Genomic DNA, 22,301 nt, shown 5'->3' on the forward strand with positions numbered 1-22,301 from the left:
CAGAGAGTTCCCAATTAGACCTTGTTTCTCATCCTTAAGGCCCTGAGCCCCCAACCCGGCACCCCAGCCCAATTACTGCTGGACAGCATTAACCCCTTGGTGCCCCAGGCCGTTAATGGAATGTTAATTGGTCTAATGGGTTTCATGTCAACAAGTCCTAATGAGCTCCTTCCTAACGAGCTTGGTATTTTTTTCCTAAGCCTGTTTGTCAACACACTGTTGTGTGGGTTCCAGGCTGCGGGCCTCCCCATGCTCTTGGGCTACCCCCTCCTCCTTCCTAAAGGGATGTCCTTTCATGCCCCCACCCACCCCAACGTGTGCACACTGCCTCATTCGGCTCCTGAGCTCTGTAAAGGGCAAATGCTCCTTTTGATGATAATATCAGTAACGCAAATTATTTCTTCTTGGATATCTTTGTGGGGTTTGCATTTTGCATTAGGTTTGTTTCTTTCCCCCTCCTAGCTGTCATATAATAAAGGTTTTCAGCATTAAAAACAATCTTTTGACGTGAGCCTCTTCTCCATGGGAAATGTCTCTGGTAAATTGTTCCTCGTGTGTCCTCCATCTGCAGTCTTGGCTGTGCTCCCTCGAGTGCCCTGGTGTCTGGTAACAGCGCTGGGGCCTCTGGACAGGGCGGAGCAGCCTCTCCGAGCCGAGCCACTGACGAATGCTCAGACGCCCCGGCTGGGTTTCTGGAGCTCAGGCCTGCCGCTGGCCTCCCTACACCCAAAGACAGTGCAAAAAAGGGCAGGTTCTCCCAAAGGGCTGGGCACCTGGTAATTGCTCAGGGAGTTCTCCCTCCCCGCCCCCCCCCCCCAGCTGTAGAATCTCCCACAAGAGAAGTCAGATCCCCACGTTCCTCTCCAGGATGCTTCCACATGGCCCCTCAGCTCCCCAAACCTAGCTAGTGGGGTTCCCCAAGGATGGGGGTGTGCGCGTGTGGCTGGAGTGGTGTGAAGAAAAGAGCCAGCTTCCAGAGATGGGCACGGGGTCCCGCCAGTGTCAAGTCACCAGAGGCTTCTGTGCCTGAGTGAGCAGAGAAGAGAACTTAAGCCCCTGATGAAAAGGCCTCCTGTTCTCTTGCAGGAGAAGCCCCCAGAGGGCAATGGGGCAGTAGCCTAGTGGCCTGTGGTGACCCCAGTGAGGGGGCGGGGGAGGGGCAAAGGCCATCTGGTCCTCAGAAAATTGTTCCTGTGTCCTCTGGCGAGGCAGGTCTAGCCCCTGCTCCACAGCCCAGCGGGCTCTGAAGAGAAAAATCTCTCAGCCTCGACGGTGGTTGTTTCTGGGTGCAGAGCGCTCTTAACCATTCCTCCTTACCCCGGGCAGGGCAATCCTGGTGCTGTTGCAAACATTTCTAGGGACAGCGACTCTAAAATGACTCTACCTCCCAGTCATTGGACAGTCAACAAAAGAATGCAGATTAAAGACTAATCTCTTTAGCCCAAATCCTTCTCAGTGAGCTTCCTTTTCTTTGCCTTCACTATGACTTTCTCATCTGTAGAATGAGGTTACCAGAACACCCAAACCCGAGGTTAAAGGGAACCAGTTGCCCCTAAGAGGAGAGAAAAGCGGCCCAGAGGGAGCTCCCAGCCCAGACTCTGCCCCCCAGCTCCCTCTTCTGGAGGCTGCTGGCACTGCAGTGTCACAGCGGCTCGCTTTTCTCTAGCCAAGGAGCCTCTAAGATCGGTGCTCCAGGGAAGGGGTCCTGATGGCAGGTCCGTAGGCCCCCACCAAAGTTACCTCACCTACCAGAGTTCCAGGAAAGGCTGAACCTAACACACTCCTGAAATATCCCTATTTCCTTTATTCCCTCAGGGTCCAAAAGAGAGATTCCACACTCATTTTAATATCTCCAAGGGCTTAATTCTGGAATCTTCTTTCTGATGTCTCAAAGAGTCTGTATCCTCTTTTTTTCTCTGGAACCCTCTTTGGTCTGCTCTTGCCTTCTTTGGATGTTTACTGCCACCCAGACAAACCCAGCCATGGAAATAGGCATTGGTCCCCTTCCTAAAAAGACTGGCTCCCTTCTGAGCCTCTCTGCAAAAGTAAAGGCTGGATCTTGGTGTCTAGCGTGTGGGGGACAGGGAGACCCTGAGTGACTTTGTCACAAAGACATCCTGGTGGCCCATCTTCCCCCAGCATAGTTTTTTGCATGTAGTTGATACTTGATAAACGTTCGTTGACTGAACACCTGAATTTCCAGTGGTCTCACATGTGCACTTAAGGTCAAAGCAGACCTGGGACTTCGGACACTCAGGTCAGGCCAGAGGTTCTATTTCTTCCTCTTCTTGAAAAAAAACTGAAACAACAACACACACATACACACCCACACCCTCATAGGGCCCCGGAGACCAGCCTCTTTCCTTAGGCAGCTCCAAATTCCCACAGAATTCAGGGCTGTGAACATTTTGGAGGACCCTAGGGAGGAGACGGGAGGGCATGAGGGGAAGAGAATGAAGCCTGAGAGCACCCTCAGGGAAAGGGGAGGGAGGGTCTGAGTGCTGTGCTCACAGGCGCCCTCCACAGGAGCAGGAGAGTTCCTGCACTCCACAGAGGTCCCTGGGCAGCTCAATGTCCCCAGTGGACAGGCCTGCACGGGGCAACTAGCCCATGGTTTCCAGCTCTAAATATTTCAGGACATTTTCTGTAACTAAACAGCTCTGGGCATTCTGTTTCCTTGGGTGGCACTGCCAGGTTGTCTCCACTTACTGCACCATGTTCTGGCTCAAGAAGAAAACTTGAGGGCCAGTGGGAGCAGCTCGCTTCCAGGTGATGGGGTAGGGGTGGTACAGTGGAGCAGACCAGGAACTGGGGATTGGAGATTGTGGTCTAATCCTTGCTTCACTATCGCTCCCCTACACATATGCACATCACTCCTCTTGGCCTCTGTCACCTCCTCTGTAAGAGGGGGGTGGACCATTCACCTATGACAGCTCTTCTGGACCCACATGCCTGTGACCTGTATTGAATGAAGGCTAAGGGAAGTCTTCTTCAAAGAATGTGCAGGCGCCTCCGTATGCCCGTAGTAACAAGCACACACCTAGAAAGGGCTCACTCAGGCTCTCGGATGTTTCCCTGCCTTTTCCCTTCCGGGAAGATCTCCAAGTAGTCACCTGTGGGCTGCTTACCCCACACCCTGAGGAGGTGGACCAGCCCCCCACCTCCCTTTCCACTGCTAGGGGGTGTGGTAAGCTCACCGGGGAGGGCTTAGTCTGGAGTGTGGAGACCCTGAGGCCAGAGAGGTGGGAACTGGAACTGGAAAGGCGTAAAGTCTTCTGCCCTGAGAGTGTAGGTGGCTGTTCTAGAAGGCCTGGGAAAGGGAAAGCACCCTTGTCTTGTGGGGTGTCCACAAGATGGCCTCCAGTCCCCCTGTGCTGCCACCAGCCAAGGCCCCTCCCAACCTCCCCGCTGCCAGGCTGGAGCTGATGCTGAACAAAGTGTGGCTGGAGTGGACAGGTTGTTTTACCTATGATTTGAATCTTGTTCTTTGAAGTCAAAATAGCACAGCGTGCCCCTCCCCACCCAGGCCTCTCCTCTCGGCTCTCACGAGTTCCCCTGAAGGGCCTCGAGCCCTTGCTGTATCCAGTTAGTCCAGGTGGCCCAGCCTGAGAACATGTCCAGCCGGCTGGTCCCCAGGGCTCCCTGCGCTCAGCGTATTAACGGTGCGGCCCCCTTTCTCCTGCCACAGATCCTCGATGTGAATCAATCCCATGATGCAACATGCCTCCCCAGCCCCCGCTCTGACGATGATGGCCACGCAGAATGTCCCTCCCCCACCCTACCAGGACAGCCCGCAGGTGAGTGCCGACTGACCAGCCTGGGAAGGGGGTGCGGTGGCCTTCCCTGGGGCGGAGGGCAGGGCTAGGCCTCCCTCAGCTGTGTCCTGGCTTTCTCTGGGCTCTTCCCCTGTTGGGCCTGGGGATGCCTCTCTGGAAAGAGCCCAGAAAACACAGAACCCCCAGAGGGAGTCATTGCATTTGACAAAACACCAGGTTCAGACCCTGTGTGGGTCACTCTGTTGCCAGCACCTCACACTGTTGCCTAGAGCACCTAGTCATGGTCCTGTTCACAGTCAGAGCAGACGTCAGACAAACGTCCTGCCCATGCCCTTGCTCGGGGAGACCCAGGCACAGGTAAATCGAGGCTGCCTTTGATTGTTTTGGGAAACTTCTTAATTAGAGGTTCCTTTGTACCGACCCCCCTATTCACTGGTCACTGCACCATTACATCCGGTCCTTCTCTCCCTGCCTATTGGAGGAATCTCCAGTCTCTTCAGGGCTCTTCTCTGCTTCTCTCCAGAAAAAGGCCAGGACCCTTTCTCTACACCTTCCAACCCTTTCCCTCTGGGTCCCAGTTTCCGTCCCTCAGCTCAGACACAGCAGCCCCCCCCCACCAAGTTCTTCTGAGACTCCCACCTGGTTGCAACTCCTGCAGAAGGCACTGGCTTCCCCCTGTCTCCCTATTATCTCTTCTCCTCCTCCTGGAGGCCTGGCCCAGCTTTTGTGGGTTGGGCTCCCACAGTCCTTGAGGTGATCACTTCTGCTCTTCGCTTCCCCCGTGTGGGCCTCCCCTCCACACTAGGGTCTTTTGAGTTAGTTATGTGGCTGTGCTTTCTCAGAAGGTTTCATTCTCCGGCTTTACCTTCACACACTCTTTTTTTCTCTACCCTGGTCTCCCAAGTCAATATTCATTCAATAATTATTTATTGAGCAACTATAATGTGAAATGCAGCCGGCTGAAATATTCATTCATGTAACGGTGTGCAGTGAGCGCCCCCGTGTGCCCGGCAGCCATCCTCAGTTTCTTCGGCAGCCTTCTCTGACGTGCCCTGCTCTCCCTGGCTCGTCAGCCTTTCAAATGCAGCCCTTCTCACCCACCACATGGAAGATTTATGCAGCATGACAGGGATATTAGGATGCAGGTGCGGGGTGGGCAGACTTTTGTTCACCTTAGGTCCCGTGGCCCTGACACCCCCAGCCTAGTGGGAGCATAGCAGCTCTCTCTGTCCTTATCCCTCCATGGAATTCACTCTTCACAGAGTATCTGGCATGCGGGCCACCACTGACTTCTCTCCCCTGAAAGTCCAGCAGCTCTGGTCATTCACTGACCTTTGAGCACGTGTCCGTTTGTTCCCCCCTCCTGCTCTCACAGACCAACTCCATGCTCCCTCCTAGTCTCTCCCCAACCCAACCTCGTTATTTGGCAAACCCTCTGCCCACGTCAGTAGCTCCATGAATGACCAGGGTTGGGGCTTGGTGTTTATATAGGTCCTCTATTTGAAAGCTTCCAGGTGTCCAACACTATGTCAAGGCCCTTCCCTCTATAGTCCCAGGTCCCAGAGATGAAGTACAGACAGAGGCAGGGACTGGTGGAAACCTAGGAACCCAGGGGCCATAATGGGGGCAAGCATTGTCCTTCCTCAGTAGACACAGACCCATTTCCTTGTCTGCTCAGGCAGTGTCAGGGACCCCTGGGGTATTAATTAAGAGGCAGGAACTTTAGCTCCATTTCTTTTGTAGCTGGAGACTGCTCTTCAAGCTCCACAGTAGGAATAGGGAACGCACATGGGGACGCTTCCTGTATTTAGCAGGTGGTACGTGCGGAGGCCCACACCCTCATACCCAAGGCTCAGGGACAGACTCAGGGTAAGGCCAAGAGGTCAGAGAGCACAGCTGGTGGCTGCCGCCTCCCTCCCTCCCACTCGCCCCGTTTTGCCTGCCTGGGCAGCTGGGAGAAGTTTGGGTTTGGTGGGGATTAGCAGGAGAGCTGCAGTGAGGGCCTGTGTTGTCCAAGAATGCAGATCCGGGTGTAGTTAAGTAGAGGAGCCTAATTTAAGTCTCAGCACACAACTGAGAATTAATACATCCCAGCTGCTGAGGAAGGTGATGGCGATGGGGCTGCAGCCCTAAGGCGCTCAGCCCCCCGGAAGCCACCACTGAGCTGCTCTAGCATCTAGGGGGAGGAAGGGAGGCTCCAGTTCCCCGTCTAGGGCCTGGGAGCAGAAGCCTGACACAGGGACTATCCCAAGGCTCTCCTCTCTGAGGAGCCACCAGGACTTCACCAATGAAAATACTCACATTTACAGCAAAGGAATAATTTGTCCTGGAGAAGCTACACGTCTCTTTGTTGCCCCAGAGGTCCAGGAATGAAGTGTCTGAGAGGAAGTCTCAGTGTCCACAGTAAAGTGACCAGGCCAAGGTCTAGGGTATTTATGGCCTTGGCTAGGCCACTAGGCCATGGCTAGATTGCCATGGGCCTTCCCTGAGCCCAGCTGGTTCCCAGGGAAACTGACCAGGATGGGAGCTCATGGGGAGGAGTTAGGGCAGGGATGGAATGGGTGGGATGGAGAAGGTCGGGGAGGTCCCCAGAACAAAGAGCTCTGACTCCTGGGGAGAAGCTCTTCTCTACAGAGAGGGCGAGACTTTGAGGCCAGGTGGCTCTCGGGGAGGCCCTTTTCCCCACTCTTTGAGGCTCCTAGAAGTGGCTCCCGCCTTGGAATGACTCTTCCGTGTGAGTTTTCTGCTGGGGAACTTGCTATGGACCTCCTGTCTTCTTCACTTTATGCTTTCAAGAGGCTGAGCCCAGGTCCTCAGAGGATGCCCTGCTCCATTGCCCTCATCATGCTCATTATCCTAGAGAGCCAGCTCCTCTCTGACACTCAGTGTCCTCAGGAAAGCCCGGCCTAAAAGGAACGTGGGTCAGGCACACAGGGGAATCACTTCCTAAATGGGGCTCTCTGGAAAGGATTCCCCACTTTCACCTCGTTCCCTCAGGTCTAATCTCATTACTTTTGGACCTGGTGCGACTTGTTTCCTCAAGGCCTGGACAGCTGAGCACATCTCCATATCACCTCTTCAGAAACCCAGTTTCTTCCGCAGGCAAAAATGGACAGTCTGTGATACGAAGTCCCCCAAATGAGAAAGAAAGCGAGCAGCAGAGCCCTTCCTCTGAGACCTGTGCAGTCGTTTTAATAATGTTCCCGTTGTGCTAAGGGCTAGCAATACTGAGCATAATCTATTCAAATGCACAGGAGAATCTCACTTTGGAAAATTAGGAATCTGCATTAAAAAATTCCCAAGCCCCGGACCTTCTTTATAATAAATTAGAATTTTTTTTTTCAAGGCAAGTTCTTAAGTTGGCAATTTCATTTTTGAAGTTTGGGGAATAAAGTTATTAAAAATGAGGGAGGCTTTTTTTAATTCCCATTTTAGTAGAGAAGCGCTAATGGTTATGGCCCCATGCTATTTGGGCACAAGCCAAGTGGTATGATGGCCAAGCAGCTTCTGGCCCCTCGGTTCTGTTTCAACCCATCCTGGGGAAACTCCATGATTACTTGTAAGGATGTCACTCTGTGTTTATTGTGCACTAAAGATAGACCGTACGTTTAGAAAGTGCAAAAGCAACAACCCTCTGAAACCCTTCTTGTGGCCTGCTTCCTCCTTCTGGTGGCTTCCTGTTAAATTCTGTCAGGGTCGCAGCACCCTCTGCTGTCTAACTACAGTACCTCAACTCCAGCCTGCCATAGCTGAGCCTTTGATCCAGACCCTCAGTTTATGCCCTGAGAGGGAGGGGCAAGTCACTGGGATCGTGGATCTGCAATGATTGTTTAATGAAAACATTGTCTCCAGGGAGACCTGGATATGAACGAGGTGTGTGGTCCCTCCGTTCAATAGAGTATGTGAATTCCTATAGCACCCTCCTTCCATTCTTCTACATCTCTGCCACAGCCTGGCCATCTGTCACTGGACTTTCACAACCCCCCGCCTCATTGCCCCCACGCCCCCACTGATCCTAATGGAACTCTTGAATATGTTCTCTACTACATGTGTCACTCCAGTGTCTCTCCCAGAATTTTTGTGGTGACACAAGCGCCTTCTCACTCCTTGTAGGCATATACCCTTCATTCGTGTACTCTCTCTTCACCTCTGAAGTGTCACTCATGTCCGCCCATTTCCTGTAACACTCCATAAGCAACATCACCCACCAAGCCAAGTTCTCCCTTCTGTAGCTCCACCAGCAATTTCAGGAAACCATCCGGACTTTCTAGTGAAGCACCAGCTTCTCCACCCTCACCTTACTCACACACAAAAGCTCCTGCTATCAGCTGCCTCCCCCCACTCTTCTCAAACCTACACACATACCTACTGTTCCACAAATATCTTTGCCCTTGGCTTATAGACAAGACAAATATTTTATCTGGTCTATTTGTGCATGAATTCAATGTTTAGTATTCCTCCGTCTGCGTGTGCCCAGCATGTCGAGCTGCATGTGCATTTGTCTAGAAAGCAGAAATCCCAGTGGCTCCTAGTCCGACCCACTAGGCACAGCCCTCTGTGAATGCAGGCACTCAGTTAACAGTTTAGATTAGGAACAAATTGATAGGTAAATAGTGAGGTGCCTATGTAGGATGACTTGATGATGGGTGATATTAGAAGGGTTTTGGCAATTCACCAAGGATGCATCCTCATTACTGACCAGAGGGAGGGGAGACAGGCAAAGTAGAACCCAGTATGGGTGGCTCAGACTTCAGAAGGAAGTCAAGCATTTGCTTGGGACGTTTTGGCAAAAGCTGTGTTCCTCCATCTTCCCACAATCCTCAGAGTCAGAAGAATAGTGTCCAAGACTCCAGGAAACTACCTGGAGATCTGGGGTCAAGATGATGCTATCTCTCCCATCCCACAACAGGAAGGCTAAGGCTGGGCCAGCCATGTTGGGGGAGGCTAGACCCATCTCTCTTCCCCTCTTCTCCTCTGAGGACCTTCTCTCCCTCCCTGTCCTAGCGCCATTCCCACTCTGGGCGGGGCCAGGGGAGCAGACATCCTGGGGAAGCTGGATGGGCTTTGATCAGTCATTAGGATCCCCATGCTGGTTTCATTAACTGGAGGCAGAGGGGGTGGCTGGGGCCCCTGGCTGTGAATGGCCCCCATCCAGGCCACACAGCTGTGACGGGCAGAAGCGGGTTCAGATGTTTTCTCACTTCACATTCGTCTCATCTCTTTAAGGGCTGGAGCCCCCTGCCTTGCAGGGCCCTCTGCTCAGCTGCCTGTGAAACACATTCGCTTTGCTGCAATAGAGTTAATTCAGCAGCTTTGAAAGTCCCCCTAAGCCTTTTCTCCGGCTGTGATTGACGGCTCCCTCTGCCCCTGGGGGCAACACCCCAGGGACCACATGGGTGACCTGCCTTCCCTTGCTTTGACTTATCCGAATGGACTCCTCTTTCTTTTTTATTTTCTGCTGGGCCTTTCTTCTCTTTGTGCATAATGACATCTCTCCATGGCCTGCTTGGGCCACCCATGTCTTTGAACTGGACATATCCCTGAACTCCAGCCCACTCAAGACCTGGATTCTTCATGTGTAAAAGGCAAAAACAGCCTTCAGGTCCGACCATGGGGCCTCCATGCCCCACTTAGGAGACGGTGGGCTGGCAACAGGACTTGTAAGCTTGTGAAGAAACACTCACTCTAATGGCCTTGTCTAGGTTTTTTATTTGATGAAATTACTACCTTAATTCTGATATTTACCCAAAACACAGAGATTTTATTGTCTATCCTCTTGCCTCCAAGCAAGATGAGTGCCCTAAACAGCTACAAAAATAGTTAATGGCCCAGTATACAAAGCTTAAAATAAATCAGGGAACAGGTGACCAAAGTCAGCAGCGGGCCTGAGGAGTGCTTGGACTTGCCTTCCTGCCTTTCCGGTGCAATCTTCTAGGAGCTCCGGTGTCTGTGTGGCCTGGCAGGAGGGGGGATGGGTGAATAAGGGCCCAAAGGTGCTCGTTGTCCTTGGAGTTTGTGGTCTGGAGGAGGAACAGAGGGATGAGTCAATGTAGTAGAAATTCAGGAATCCTAGGCCTTGTCCCAGCTCCGCTGCTGATGAATTATACACATGTAGGCAAGTAATTTCAGTACCATTTCTCTCATTCACTCATCCATTTGATGCATAATATATATTGAGTGCTGTTGGTGGGTCTTCAGACCTTGTGCTGTGTACTGGGTACAAAATTAATAGTTCCTGCCCTCATGGAACTGATGCTCCATTTTGGGCCTTCGTTTCCGATTGGTAAAATGGGAATAACTTCTGGCCCCCTGCCTCACAGGATGGTTAAGAGTGTGGGTATGAAAAGTAGAGGGTGGTTCCCTGGGTGGTTCCTGGCCTCTGCTCACCCATGACCCTGACACTGATTTCCACCCTGTCTTCTGTACATCTCCAGGAGCCAAGATTGGATTAAACTTTAATTACTCTGCTTTTTATTAGGAACACAGTAGTCATATCAAATATGAGCCTCTAGCTGTAAACACACTCCCGACACACACACAGGCATACACACGCTGAGATTCTGATATGACCCCTAAAAGGCCTACTGGAAATCACTGGTTTGGGACTATTATGCAAGTGAGCGGTCCTCCAGGGATGCATGGGAAAGGTGGGGAGCAGACAGTTCCCAGGAAAGTGCACAAAGCTGGGAAGTGAAAGACTTGGATCCAAGTCCATAGCCTTCTTCCTATTAGCCACATGTCAGTAACACCCCAGGAGTGCAGGCCAGGCCAGTGAACATTTTACAAGACTCATTTTGTGAGCCACTGCCTACAAACCCCTTTTAAAATTCATTAAGACAGCGCCCCCCCACCCCCCACCATTCTACACCACTAAATTAATTTTTCTGTAGTTTGTTCTGTCTGGTCGGCCCTGGGATCAGAATGTATGTGACCTAGGCTGGCTTTTCCAGGAGCCTCTTCAAACTTGTCTGGGCTGCCCTGGCTCTGCTGCCAGCCCTTCATGTCCCTGGACTGATGGGGTTGGGGGATATTTGAAGGAGATTTCGTTGGCCTCTTCCATTTTGGATCCCTGAGTCTTTTTTTTTTTTTTTTTTTTTTTGAGGAAGATTGGCCCTAAACTAACATCTCTGCCCATCTTCCTCTATTTTCTATGTGGGACGCCTGCCACAGCATGGCTTGCTGAGCAGTGCATAGGTCCCACTCGAGATCCGAACCAGTGAACTCCAGGCTGCTGAAGTGGAGCGCACGAACTTAAACACTATGCCACTGGGCCAGCCCCTCCCTGAGCCTTTCAAAACATCACTCTCTTATTCCCTCATTCAGTCAGTCATTCAATCATTTAGCAAACACACTGGGAGCTAACTATGAGCCAGCATGGTGATGGGAGCTGGGAAGCCTGTCCACTCAGGGAGACAGACAAATAAGGGCCCTGAAGTATTACAGGTGTTAAGGTTGACACATACACAGTTGAGGTAGGGATCAAGGTCCCCCGGGTCTGGGGGCTGTGGAGAATTGGGAAAGGCTTCTTGAAAGAGTCAATGCTGCAGCTGAGTCTGGGAAGAGGGGTAGGTTTACACATGGCAGGAGGGGGCAGGAGGGAGGCAGCGCTGGGAGAAAGGTGGATGTTTCCTGCTGAGGCAGCTGTGGGAGCAAAGGCATAAAGATGTAAATCATCGGGTGTGTTCATGCGACCCTCTGCAGCAGGGTCTGATGGGGTAAAGGGTGCGGGGAGGGGAGGGTTGCTCCAGAGACAAGGCCGGGGTCAGAGAACAGGTCCAGGCCTGGAGCGCCCTGTGGGCTGCGCTCTCCCCCTAAAAACATCAGCCATGCCCCTTGCTGCCTTCCACCTGTTCAGGCCAAACCTGATATTTACCAAGTGGCTTCAAGCTCTGACCTCCTCCCAGGTCCTTGGACTCTCTCCTGGTTGTGAGGAAACCAGATGCCACCTTACCGGCTTGCCCTGGTCCTGCAGAGAGTGCCAGCTCCCCAGCAAGCCCAGCCCAGCCCTGCTGGAGCCTCAGCAGCCCCTAGTGGGCCAGGCCTCTGCAGCCACCAATGTTCTCCAGAGCACATTGGTGGGCAGGCACTGGGGATGGGCATCTCCCACCCTGCCTGGGGCCAGGTGGAGGGCTCAGAAGAGGGAGTGTCCCCTTAGGAGGAGTGTTGGTGCTGAGTGATGCTGAGAAGGTGCAGGCCTAGGTTGCCCAGGGTTTGCAGAAAGGACCCTGTGAGAGGTACGTAGGTGTAAGAGTCACAAAGAGCAAGGCCTGCTGTGGGAGGAAGGGTGTGTGTATGGGGACATGGGAGGTGTGGGTGCTGGAGCATCTGGGGCAGATTACGGACAGGGAGTGGGATTTGGATTCAGAGCAGAAGGCTAGGAAAAGGAAGTGTTAAAAATGCTTAGAAACCAAGGTTTACTGAGCATCTACTGTGTGCAGTGCACCCTCGCATGTGCTCTCCCGGGACCCTGGAAAGAGGTATTACTAGCTCCATTTTTACCTTGTAAGGAAACTGAGGATCAGAGGAACAGTCACTTGCCCAAAGTGGCATAGCTGGTATGAGTAATGTCTCCTTCCATGACACCACAGCACCCTCTCCCTGCACCTGAGCCCAAGCCTGCCCCACTCCCTGAGTGCTTCCTGGGGAGTGGGTTCCTTCACTGGGGGCAGGACTCCAGGGCAGCTCACGTAACAGGAGCGAAAGCAGCTGAGTGTGGGCTGCAGGTTGTGTGGGTTACGATAATAATAACTACCATATGCTGAGAATCTATTAAATGCCAGATGCTTTGCATACTTTATCTCATTTAATTCTATCAACTCTACCTTAGGAATTTTACTCCCATTTTATAGATGAGGTTGAGTAACTTGCCCAAGTCACACAAGCAGAGAGTCAAGCTGGAGTAGATGCTCATGCCAGTGTACCATGCTGTGTCCCATTATCTCCAGCTCTGGGCTGGTTGCCCATGACTCCCAAAAAATATGTGGTCAGAGACTGTAACTTCTCTGTTGTGGCTTGAGGCATTCAGGGTCAAGAAGGTAAATGTGTAGCCGAAAAGGAACCGTTTGATAGAAAGGCCTACCCACTCCACTGCCAATCATCCCTGCTTCAGTAGCTATTTTGGACACTCTCTGTATCAGACACTGTGGCTGCAACAGTCAACAGCAAAGATGTGGTCCCTGCCCTCCAGGACCCCACAGTCTAATGGAGGAGAGAGACAAGTAAGCAGATGTAGCTAAACAGTGTGCTCAGGGCCGTGGAAGCACATGACCCCTTGTGCATGACCTGTTGTTGATGCTCAGCCAGCATCCACTGAAGGAGACAGCAATCCTCACAATGGTGATGGGAGGTAGGGAGCATCACTGCCATTTCACAGATGAGAAAACTGAAGCCCAAAAGGGAAAGTTCCATATCCAAGGTTGCTCAGCAGCGAGGGGAAAAGGTGGGATTCAGTGCTATCCGGTGCCAATGTCTCCAGGAAACTACCTCTGTGGCGTGCTAGAAAGAGTGTGGTGTCATCCCTCCTTCTGAGCCACGAGCTCCCACCTCCCATGAGTAAAAGAAAGGAACTCTGAATGGAAGCTGGCAGGAGGCCTTGACCAACCTTGATGCAGCCCTGTGTGGTGAGGCTCCTCCGCAGCCTCCGAGGGAAGTGAACACAGTAGCATTGAGCCACTGTTGATGAATAAACCATCCAGGACCTCCTGTTTGGGTTCCACACGGAACGACCAGCGTTTGGGGAATTGCCTTTGACTCGTGTCTGAGAGGTTGGATGGGGCATGGGGGAAACCGGGCTGGCAGTGAGGACGGGGTGAACTAGATAGAAACACAAGACCATGTGCTGGGAGCGGAAGCCTCATTCTGATTCTAGCTCCCTTCCTCTTCTGCCCCCTTTTTCACTCAGGGGGAAATAAACCTTCCCATTCTCCTCTTCAAAAAAAAGTCATTAAATACAACAATTCACACAGTATGATTAGTCAGAAAGCCCTTGTTCTTGCCCCAACCTTTGCACAAACTATCTGTGTTTGCTGGCAGTTTCTTCACCTCTGTGGGCTTCTGTTTTCTCATATATAAAATGGGGATGACACTAAATTATTGCCCAGGTTTATTGTTGAACGTATAATAAGCTATCGAGATTTTTTTTAGCTCATTAGCACGTAATCTGCCACTCTCCCCCTCCAATTTGGAAAGGGAGATGCTTAACAGAACCAAAAGAGTCAGTGGGGCATTCCAGCATCTACTGCAGTAGACAGGCAAGATATGCTTCCCAGCACCTCTTAAATCACACCACAAACATCTCCTGCTCATTTACGTGGTCAGACTGGACAGTCGGGGCATTGGATCTCTCAGCCCCTCCAGGTTTTGCAGTCCTATGCACACAGCTTACAACCCCCAACTTCTCCCACTCTATTTTAGGATGGGGGTGCAGTTGGTTAGGAACTTTCATCTCAAGGTCTCACAAACCGAGAATCGGGGCAGGGCCCTTTCACTCCAAGCATAAGGCAGGGCTGGTTCCAGCTAGATGACAGAGAGGAGTCCAGGGGCTGTCACGTGTGTGGGAGGCAAGAGTGTGGTGTGGTGGCTACAGGGCCTTTGACCCAAGAAAGGAGGCTCAGGTAAGAGGAGATGAGAACCACAGAACCCTGTGTAGGTTCTGGACACAACATTGCAGCTCACAGCGGGGCGGCCTTCTAGGGAATGCTGCCACCTTCCTGTCCATTAGTCATTGTCCTGTTTTCTCGATTAATCCTTATAGCCTATTCAGTAGGTATTATCCCCTGCTTTTTACAAATAAGGAACCCAAGGGTCAAAGAGGTCAGGAAACTTACCCCAAAATGCATAGCTACTAATTGACAGAGGAACATCAAACCCAGGGCCTCAGATTCCCTGCTCCTTCCACTCTCTGAGGCTTTTCTGATCGCCCAGAAAGTTCTCAAGATATTGTTCAATTTTGCCTCTCCTCCTCCTCTGTGTTTCTCTTGTTGAAAAGGGACTGCCCTTGCTGTCTGTGTGGTGCCATATCTACACCCTGTCCCCAGTTTGCTGCCTGGGTAGGATTTCCTGAGTGCTCTGAGGTCTCCTGGGAGGAGGGCTCAGAGTCTGCAGTGGTTGGTTCTGGGACCGGCTGTGGACACACCAAGTGACCTCATGGAGTGTGTAAGGCTAGTTTCTTCAAATGCCAGATCGAGAAGAACAGGAGAAAGTTATTTGGAGAGAAACCCTGACATTAGTGGTGTGCTAGTAAATATTTAACAACAGGCTCTCTGGGTAGGGGTTGTGGAGAGGCCCTGATTTGCAGCATGTGCCAATTTCCATAATGTCAGTGTTCCCACCATGGCCAAGTTCAAGCTACCAATGTGAAGTCAATCAGCTTGCAAAATTCCCGAAAATTTAAGTTGGCTTTCACAGGCCAGAACAAGGGAGCTCCAATGTGTCATTTAAAGGTTGTGCCCTGCCCCTGGTCCATCCGGTCTCTCCCCCTGCTCCTATTCTTTTAGGCTATGCTGCCCAGTAACCTCCCCACAAAACCTCACCACAAGTCACCCCCGGCCCCCTGCCCCTCAGACCCTGTGGATGGCAACAGGGCCTCCCCTTCTGAGCTCCAGTTCTTGGGAAATGGAGGTCTCTGGCTAGAAAAAGAAATCTATTTGGAGATAAATACTCATTCTCCAAACCTGGAGGAAATGCAGAGTTTGCTGAATTGGCCCCCAGGAGCTAAATAAATTTGAATCATGGTCCTCCTCAGACCAGCTCTGCTCTCTCCTCCTCCTTCTCCCCCCTCCCTGAGCCTCAGTAACAGCCTGTCAGCTGAGGCCTCTTGGGATGCTGGCAAGTGACCAGTTTTGATTTACATTTTCATTCTGCTCTTTCCTCTGTATCCCAGCAGGGCTTTCCCTCCACCTTTCCCCAAAGTCCTGCCTAGGAAGGGGAGGTGAGAGGAAAAGGAGCATCTCCCCTCATTCCTCTCCCTCCCAAAAGCTCAGCTTCATGGAAGCCCCTTGTGGATTCCTTCAAGGACGTGAGGAAATTCACCCTTAGTGGGTAGAGCAGAGCAGCCTACCCTATATTTCACCCTCAAATGAGCTGTGCAGACATAGCTGTGCCTTGCTTTATGAAAGAAGCACATTCTGGAAATCTCGTGTTTAATGACAACAACCACCCCTCCATCTGGGAAGCACTTTAGAGTTTCCAAAGCACTTTTACATACTATATATCATCTAATCTGAGCCTCACGCCAACCCTGCGCAGTGGGCAGTGATCATGAAAGCTCTCAAGTGCATTCTCATGGCCTATCAGTGTTGGAAGGGACTTCAGATGTCACCTAACCCAGCCACCCAGCTAGGGAGCGTCCATCCTCTCCCCAGGGGCCCAGCTGATGAATCAGATTCTGCTTGGCCTCTGCAATAGTGGAAACTCACCACCTCCTGGACGTGGTCCATTCCAGCCTTGGCGAGCTCGGAGGCTTAGAAACTTATTTGGGTTGAGCCCAATTCTGTTTCCATGTTATATGGATTTAGTGCATTGTTTGTCGTTTGACTCTTTGGGGTGGACAGAACAGAATTGATATAATCTAATCCCTCGTTTGGATATTCAAAGGGGCCTCTCATGTCTCTCCATCTCCCCCATCCACCAAGTCTTTCTTCTACATTCCTGATTCAAGTATTCCTCATCCGACATAGTGCAGAATCCCACCACCAGCCTGGTTAGCTCTCCTCTGCATATACTTTCCTGGACCTGGTTCAGTGGAGTGGGATGGGACTAGGAGCTGTGTGTGAGCCAGGCTCCTGTTAACGCATCCTCAGAGAGTGATAGTTTAGGTTATTGTTGTTTGTTTGCTTTTTTGACAGACACATTACACTTTGGACATACTGAGCCTGCTGTCAACTAAAACACTGCTGCCTGATCATGTCTCCCCTGTTCTGCACTTTTATTATTGATTTTTTTTTTTTGGCCCAAGTGTTAGAAGTGTTAAATTCCGTCATTTGTTAATTCATTGATTCAACAAATATTTATTGAGTACCTACTAGTGCCAGGCTATTCTGGACCCTAGGAATACGATACACATCAAGCTGTGTTTAAGCTTAAATTTTGGTTGGGAGTGGGAGAGAAGATAACTAATGCAAGTAGGTATATAGTATATGGTCATGGTAAGGGCTATGAAATGAAGCAAAGGAGGGGATAGCAAGGGGAAGTGGGGTTCTATTTTATGCTGAAGACGTGGCACCTGAGCAGAGATCTAAATGAAGAAAATGAGACAGCCAGTATCTTGGGGATATCAGCACCAGCAAGAATGTGCTTGTGTCCATGGAAGTACAATACTTCTTCTTCCAGAAAGCAGGGACCTAGAGCAAGGGTGAATTTTCCAGCTGTAAAATATCTGATTCTTTCAAGGTGTATTCACTTGCTCAGTTTCTCAACTAATACTAGGCATCTACTCGGTGTCAGTTGGGTGCTGGGGGTGAAGGTGTGACTAGGGCTTTCATGAAGGAGGCAGACAAGTAAGTCAAGCCCAGCAACACAGGTGGTAAGAGCTATGCTGGTGCTGTGGACAGGCTGGAGGAAGAGAACAGTGGGACACATCTCCATTCATGATATTTTAGGGATCCATTTGACTACAGAAAATATAAAAACATTAAATTCTGTAATGATGGTTATCAAAAAGTTTAAAGACATTTAATCATTTCTTTAAACAAAATCTTACACAGTAAGTCCAATATGTAATACTAAAAAGAGTTGCTCTGAGTGGCACAAAATTGGGGCTCACAGGGCACCTTCAAAAACATGTATCATAGGATGAAAACCAATGCCCTGAACATTCGTTATAGCTAAGAAGAGAAATCTGTCCATTGTCTACTAAAACTTATCTTCAAGTGCCCAGGTAAACCAAATTGGGAGAGCCATTCAGTTATCAATCAAAACCTTTAACATAGTTACCTCTGGCTCATGTTAAATGAAAACCGCTGTCCAAATGAGAAGTAATTTAGATATTTTTTTCTGTTCTTCCAAGTCATCAGATCAAACTTATTACTGCCCACTATGGCCCAAATGACTCATATGCGCAATTTAAAGGGTTCATTGTTCTGTTTTTTCTGCTTCTGGGCCGAGGTCAGTGCCTTAATTTGCATTAGGAATCGTCTCTTTTAAAGTCTGCTGATGTACCACCTGGTTTTTGATGGTCCTAAATTGTTCTCTAGAACTTTCTCATTTGGAGAAAGGTCTGCTTTCTTCCCACTGTGGCACATATACCAATGGATGCTCATTATACCCTCACAATTCTCTCATCCACACACACACCACAGGCCGAGGTAGACCTCACAGTTCCAGCTGGGGAACCAGCTGTCCTGGCCTTACTAACCCACCGCCTCCCCTTTCTTCCCTCTGCAGATGACGGCAACCGCTCAGGCACCCTCCAAGGCCCAGGCTGTCCACATCTCCGCACCCTCGGCTGCTGCCAGCACGCCTGTGCCCAGTGCCCCCATTGACCCCCAGGCCCAGCTGGAGGCTGACAAGAGAGCTGTGTACAGGTAGGAGACATTTCAGCCATGTTCAGAAATCCCCAACTGTCCTCAGGCCCAGCTCAGCCCTCAGAGATGAGATTGCAGGCTGGTGGGTGGGCTCATCAAAGACTATGGACAACAGCTGCTCTCTTCACCACTTTCTCTCTCAAACCAATCCAGAGATCTCTCAGCTGTCCACTGTGGGTTGACTCTAGCTTCCTGGAATTGTCTAGTAAGGGATATGAGGGTCTGGGTAGTATCTGCCAGGAGGACCCGTTCCTCATGCCCTCTGGGGAGATGAGCCCTAATGAGCATCAGAAACCCTCAGCTCACAAACAGGCAGCTGCCTCAGGACTCTCTCCTTGCCTGTCCCCCATTGTTGTCTTCACTCCAGCAAGCCCACCAGAGTACTGGGCGTCTCATTGCACCATCCAGGACTTGGTATTACACAAACTTTGCTGTGCCCGAAAATCACTGGGAGAGCTTGTTAAGACATATTTCTGGACTCCATGCTCAGAAATGCTGAATCAGTGGGTCAAGCTACAGGAAGAAGAATATGAATTTTTAAAAGCATTCCAGATGAATCTAACACAGCTGGTCCTAGGACCACATTTTTGATTCATGGTAGTCTGTTTTTTAGCAACAGGTGTTATGTGTAACTGTGTGGTTCTGGCAGCCTCCCCCGGATGGGGAGTTTGCTGAGAGCAGGCAGCTTGTCTCATCTTGCTCTGTGTCAGCCCATGCACCCAGGGCTGGGCCCTGAACATTACAGGGGGGTGGGGAAGTGCTTAGGGAAATTCCTGTCTGCCTTGTGCACACTGTTGGGGAGAAGATGCAGTCATCTCAGAGCAGAACTGACTGAGGGATTTTAATCATCATTTATTCACGGGGAGCCCACGCCATTAAGATGCCTGAGTCAGCTCTCAGTACTGAGGTTGGACCTTGCTCACATTCACTTGTGTGAGCACACACGTTCCCATGGATCAGCAAGCATGGCTTACCTCTGGCTGGGCATACATTGCAGCAGGTGCTAACGCCAGTGCATGTGGGTGGAATGGTCAACTGGAGTTGAATAGGAAGAAGACTGGTTTCTTCCTCACTCCTCCCCACAATGACAGTGCCTTTATGGTAATGGTGGTAATTATTGCTATCATCATTATCATTGGCATTATTTTTAGTTACTCAGATGAGCTAAATGCCTCCAAGGCCAAGAGCCTGGAGTCCAGACCCATAGATCCTGGCACGAGGGTCCCTCCCAACCCTGGTAGAGGGGCAAAACTCAGGGCCTGGGCCCCACTCTGCCCAATGGACAGGCTAGGCCAAGCTGCCTGCAAGTAGAGAGCTTTGCCTTAGGCCCCAAAGAACTCCTGGATCTGGTCATAGTACCTGTCAGAGAGTCAGGGCACTCCTGTCCTCCCTTCCCTACTTCCTTCACACTCTTTCACTGACTCCTTCCTATTACTATGCGGAGGCACTGTGCTGGACTCCGGGGGAAAGAGGGTCAGCCTATAAAGGTAAATGCATGGGCTCTTCCCTGTCTCTCCAGGAACGGACAGATATGCAAAAAAGAAACTAGCATAGTGTGGTCAGAGCTTTAACAGAGAAGGCTTCACAGAGGAGGCAATATTTGAGTGTGATCTTAAAGGCGAGTAAGAGAGTTCACCAGGAGGAGAAATGGGGTGGAGTAGGACCCTCCAGTGCAGAGTAGAGCATGAGGTGTTCCAGGAACGGCCAGTGGCCAGAGCATCTGGGTATGGGGAGATGAGGCTGCATAGCCACCTGTAAATTAACCTGTGAGGTGGGCTTATGCTTTTGTGGGGAGTGTAAGAAGGGACAGAAAAGTACCGTGCCTGATGGTCTGATGACTTGGGGTTACAGCCATTGTACTCCATTTAGATCATTGCTTCTCAAAGTATGGCCCATGGACTAGCAGCATCGCATCACCCAGGAGCTGATTAGAAATGCGGAATCTCGGGCCCCACTCAGACCTAAGGGTTCATGATCTGCACTTTAACAAGATCCCAGGTGATTCAGATGCACCCTGAAGACTGGCCTAGGCACCTTCCCAGCCCCTAAGGGGCAGGGACCTGTAGTGAGCACAGATCATGGTCTAGAAAGACCTCCAGATTAGTGATGTAACAAAAAGTTTCTGGCAACTTAGGCTTCACTCCCACCTCCTCTGTGTACTAGTCTCTCTGAGCTTTAGTTTCATGATAGAACTTAATGAGCCGGTTTGGTAAGAATTCATGAGACAGCCCATGTAAGCACCTGGCCCTGTGTCTGGCACAAAGCAGATAGGTTCACTTGTTCTTCCCACTGGGCTCCATGGGCTCCAAGATCCCAGGCTTATACTCTACCTAGGCCAAAGTGCAGGAGAGGTGGGTTACCTCCCCCATGGGAGCTGTCCATCATGACGTCACTTGAGGAATGAAGGCCCAGATCTTCCTTCAACGCTTCTTCCTGCTCACACCTGAGTTTTACCTTCTCCCACCAGGCTGACTGCCCCATAGCCCTTGGCATTTGCCCAAATTATCTCTGCAGACATCTGATCATGAAGAAGGAATCCCAGGTTGGATGCCACCATCTGCCCAGCCAAACATGGCTGCCCGGCATCTCAGGACGCCCGAGCTGACATCAGCAGTGTTCCCAGCTTCTTTTCTCTGCAGTCCTTCCTGCCCTGCCTCCTGCCCCAGGGGCTCCAGAGTTGTCTTCGACAACCACACCTCTCCCATTAGTACCAGCGGCCCTCTCTACAGCCATTGTGGGATGACCAGGGAGGGAGCTCAGCCTCCTGTAGGGTCGGGTAATTTTAATTAGATTTGCCTGCCTGGGGCAGCCTGGCTGCTCCAAAGCACATCAGGGAGTCGGCATTTCATGTCAATAAATGTAACAAGACCCTTTCGATTCAGATTAGTGCTCAGCACTGACTTTTCAGAGCGCCTACCACAGCCCCTCCCAAAACCACAGATGAAGGAAGAAAGGGAGAGGCCTGCCCCTGACCAGGCCCCTGCAGGGTGACAGAGGGTCAGTGTGACAAAAGGGAGGAGGTGTGCCTGTGAGTGGAGGGAGACTGCCAGTGCCCCTGAGGTTTTATTTGTGTATGAGCGTGTGTTAATGAAATGTATTGGTTCCTTCTGATGTGGAAACTGTGTGTGTGTGTGTGTGTGTGTGTGTGTGTGCATGTGTGTAGGGGGAAGAGGGGAGGCAGAGTCTGTCTTTAATTGGATCATACCAGAGCATCATCTGGGCTAATCAGCAAGGCAGCCAGGAGCTCCCGCTCAGATTAATGATTGCAGTCTAATCCGAGCAGATCCCATGATTGGATGCACATCGCGGGTAATTGTGTTTGTGGCCCAGGAGCAATGCTGAGAGGGGGTTTGGGGAGGGAGACCCTGTGGAGTGGGGACCGCATGTTTGGACCCAGCTCAGTTCTCTCCCTGCCCAGCCCCCACCTCAACCCTGGAATTTATCCCTCCAAAAGTTAAAATTTAGCTTGGACCACTCCTCCCCACCTCTCCATGCCAGAGGACTGGATAGTGTTAGGTGCTGTCCAGGACCTGGGGGTTAGGTTGCCAGCAGCTTGGAGATGGGGCCAAGAGGGTGAGGTTAATCCAGCCTCCCCTCTCCCTCCTCCCTTCCAGTCTCCTTCGTTCCCCTTTGAAGTGAGTGGGTTCCCATGGAAACCATGATGTCCTGGGGAGCAGAAGAGTGGCAGGGAGCTAGGCCTGGCCAGGTGCGAGTGGGGGAGGAGCGGGGGAGGAGGTTGGCTTTGCTGAGACTGCTCTGCTAAGGCATTGGTTCTCACCCCTGAGGCTGAAAACCTCTCTGAGAATCTGGGAAGTGGCCCGCCTGGAGCTGAAGAAGTTACCTATTATTGATAGGAAATGCTGGGCGGGAGGCATGAGCAGTGAGAAAACAGTGGAGGCTGCTGTGCTTTGCTTCTCCATTAAACATGCTGGAGAATTGAGCTGAGGATCAGGTGGATTGGGTGAGATGGCTGCTGCACCCTGTATTTCTCCTTTGTGGCATT

The 22,301-nt window shown here is 51.1% G+C and overlaps 1 protein-coding gene across 13 annotated transcripts in view; it reads left to right on the forward strand.

Annotated features, from left to right (window-relative positions):
* The window catches only part of PKNOX2 (PBX/knotted 1 homeobox 2), a 253,941-nt gene that overhangs the window by 173,140 nt on the left and 58,500 nt on the right, over positions 1–22,301 (forward strand). For 9 of the 13 annotated variants that reach the window (XM_003365280.5, XM_001505076.6, XM_005611680.4 and 6 more), the window contains 2 exons: positions 3,689–3,797; positions 18,159–18,298. In XM_003365280.5, coding sequence (XP_003365328.2) covers positions 3,711–3,797; positions 18,159–18,298 — 227 coding nt within the window. In that variant the 5' untranslated portion in view covers positions 3,689–3,710. The remainder of the gene's footprint in view (positions 1–3,688; positions 3,798–18,158; positions 18,299–22,301) is intronic. The other 4 variants (XM_070272918.1, XM_070272925.1, XM_070272919.1 and 1 more) reach the window with 1 other exon arrangement.

Source organism: Equus caballus, chromosome 7 (genome assembly GCF_041296265.1).
Source record: "Equus caballus isolate H_3958 breed thoroughbred chromosome 7, TB-T2T, whole genome shotgun sequence".
Classification (NCBI taxonomy): domain Eukaryota; kingdom Metazoa; phylum Chordata; class Mammalia; order Perissodactyla; family Equidae; genus Equus; species Equus caballus.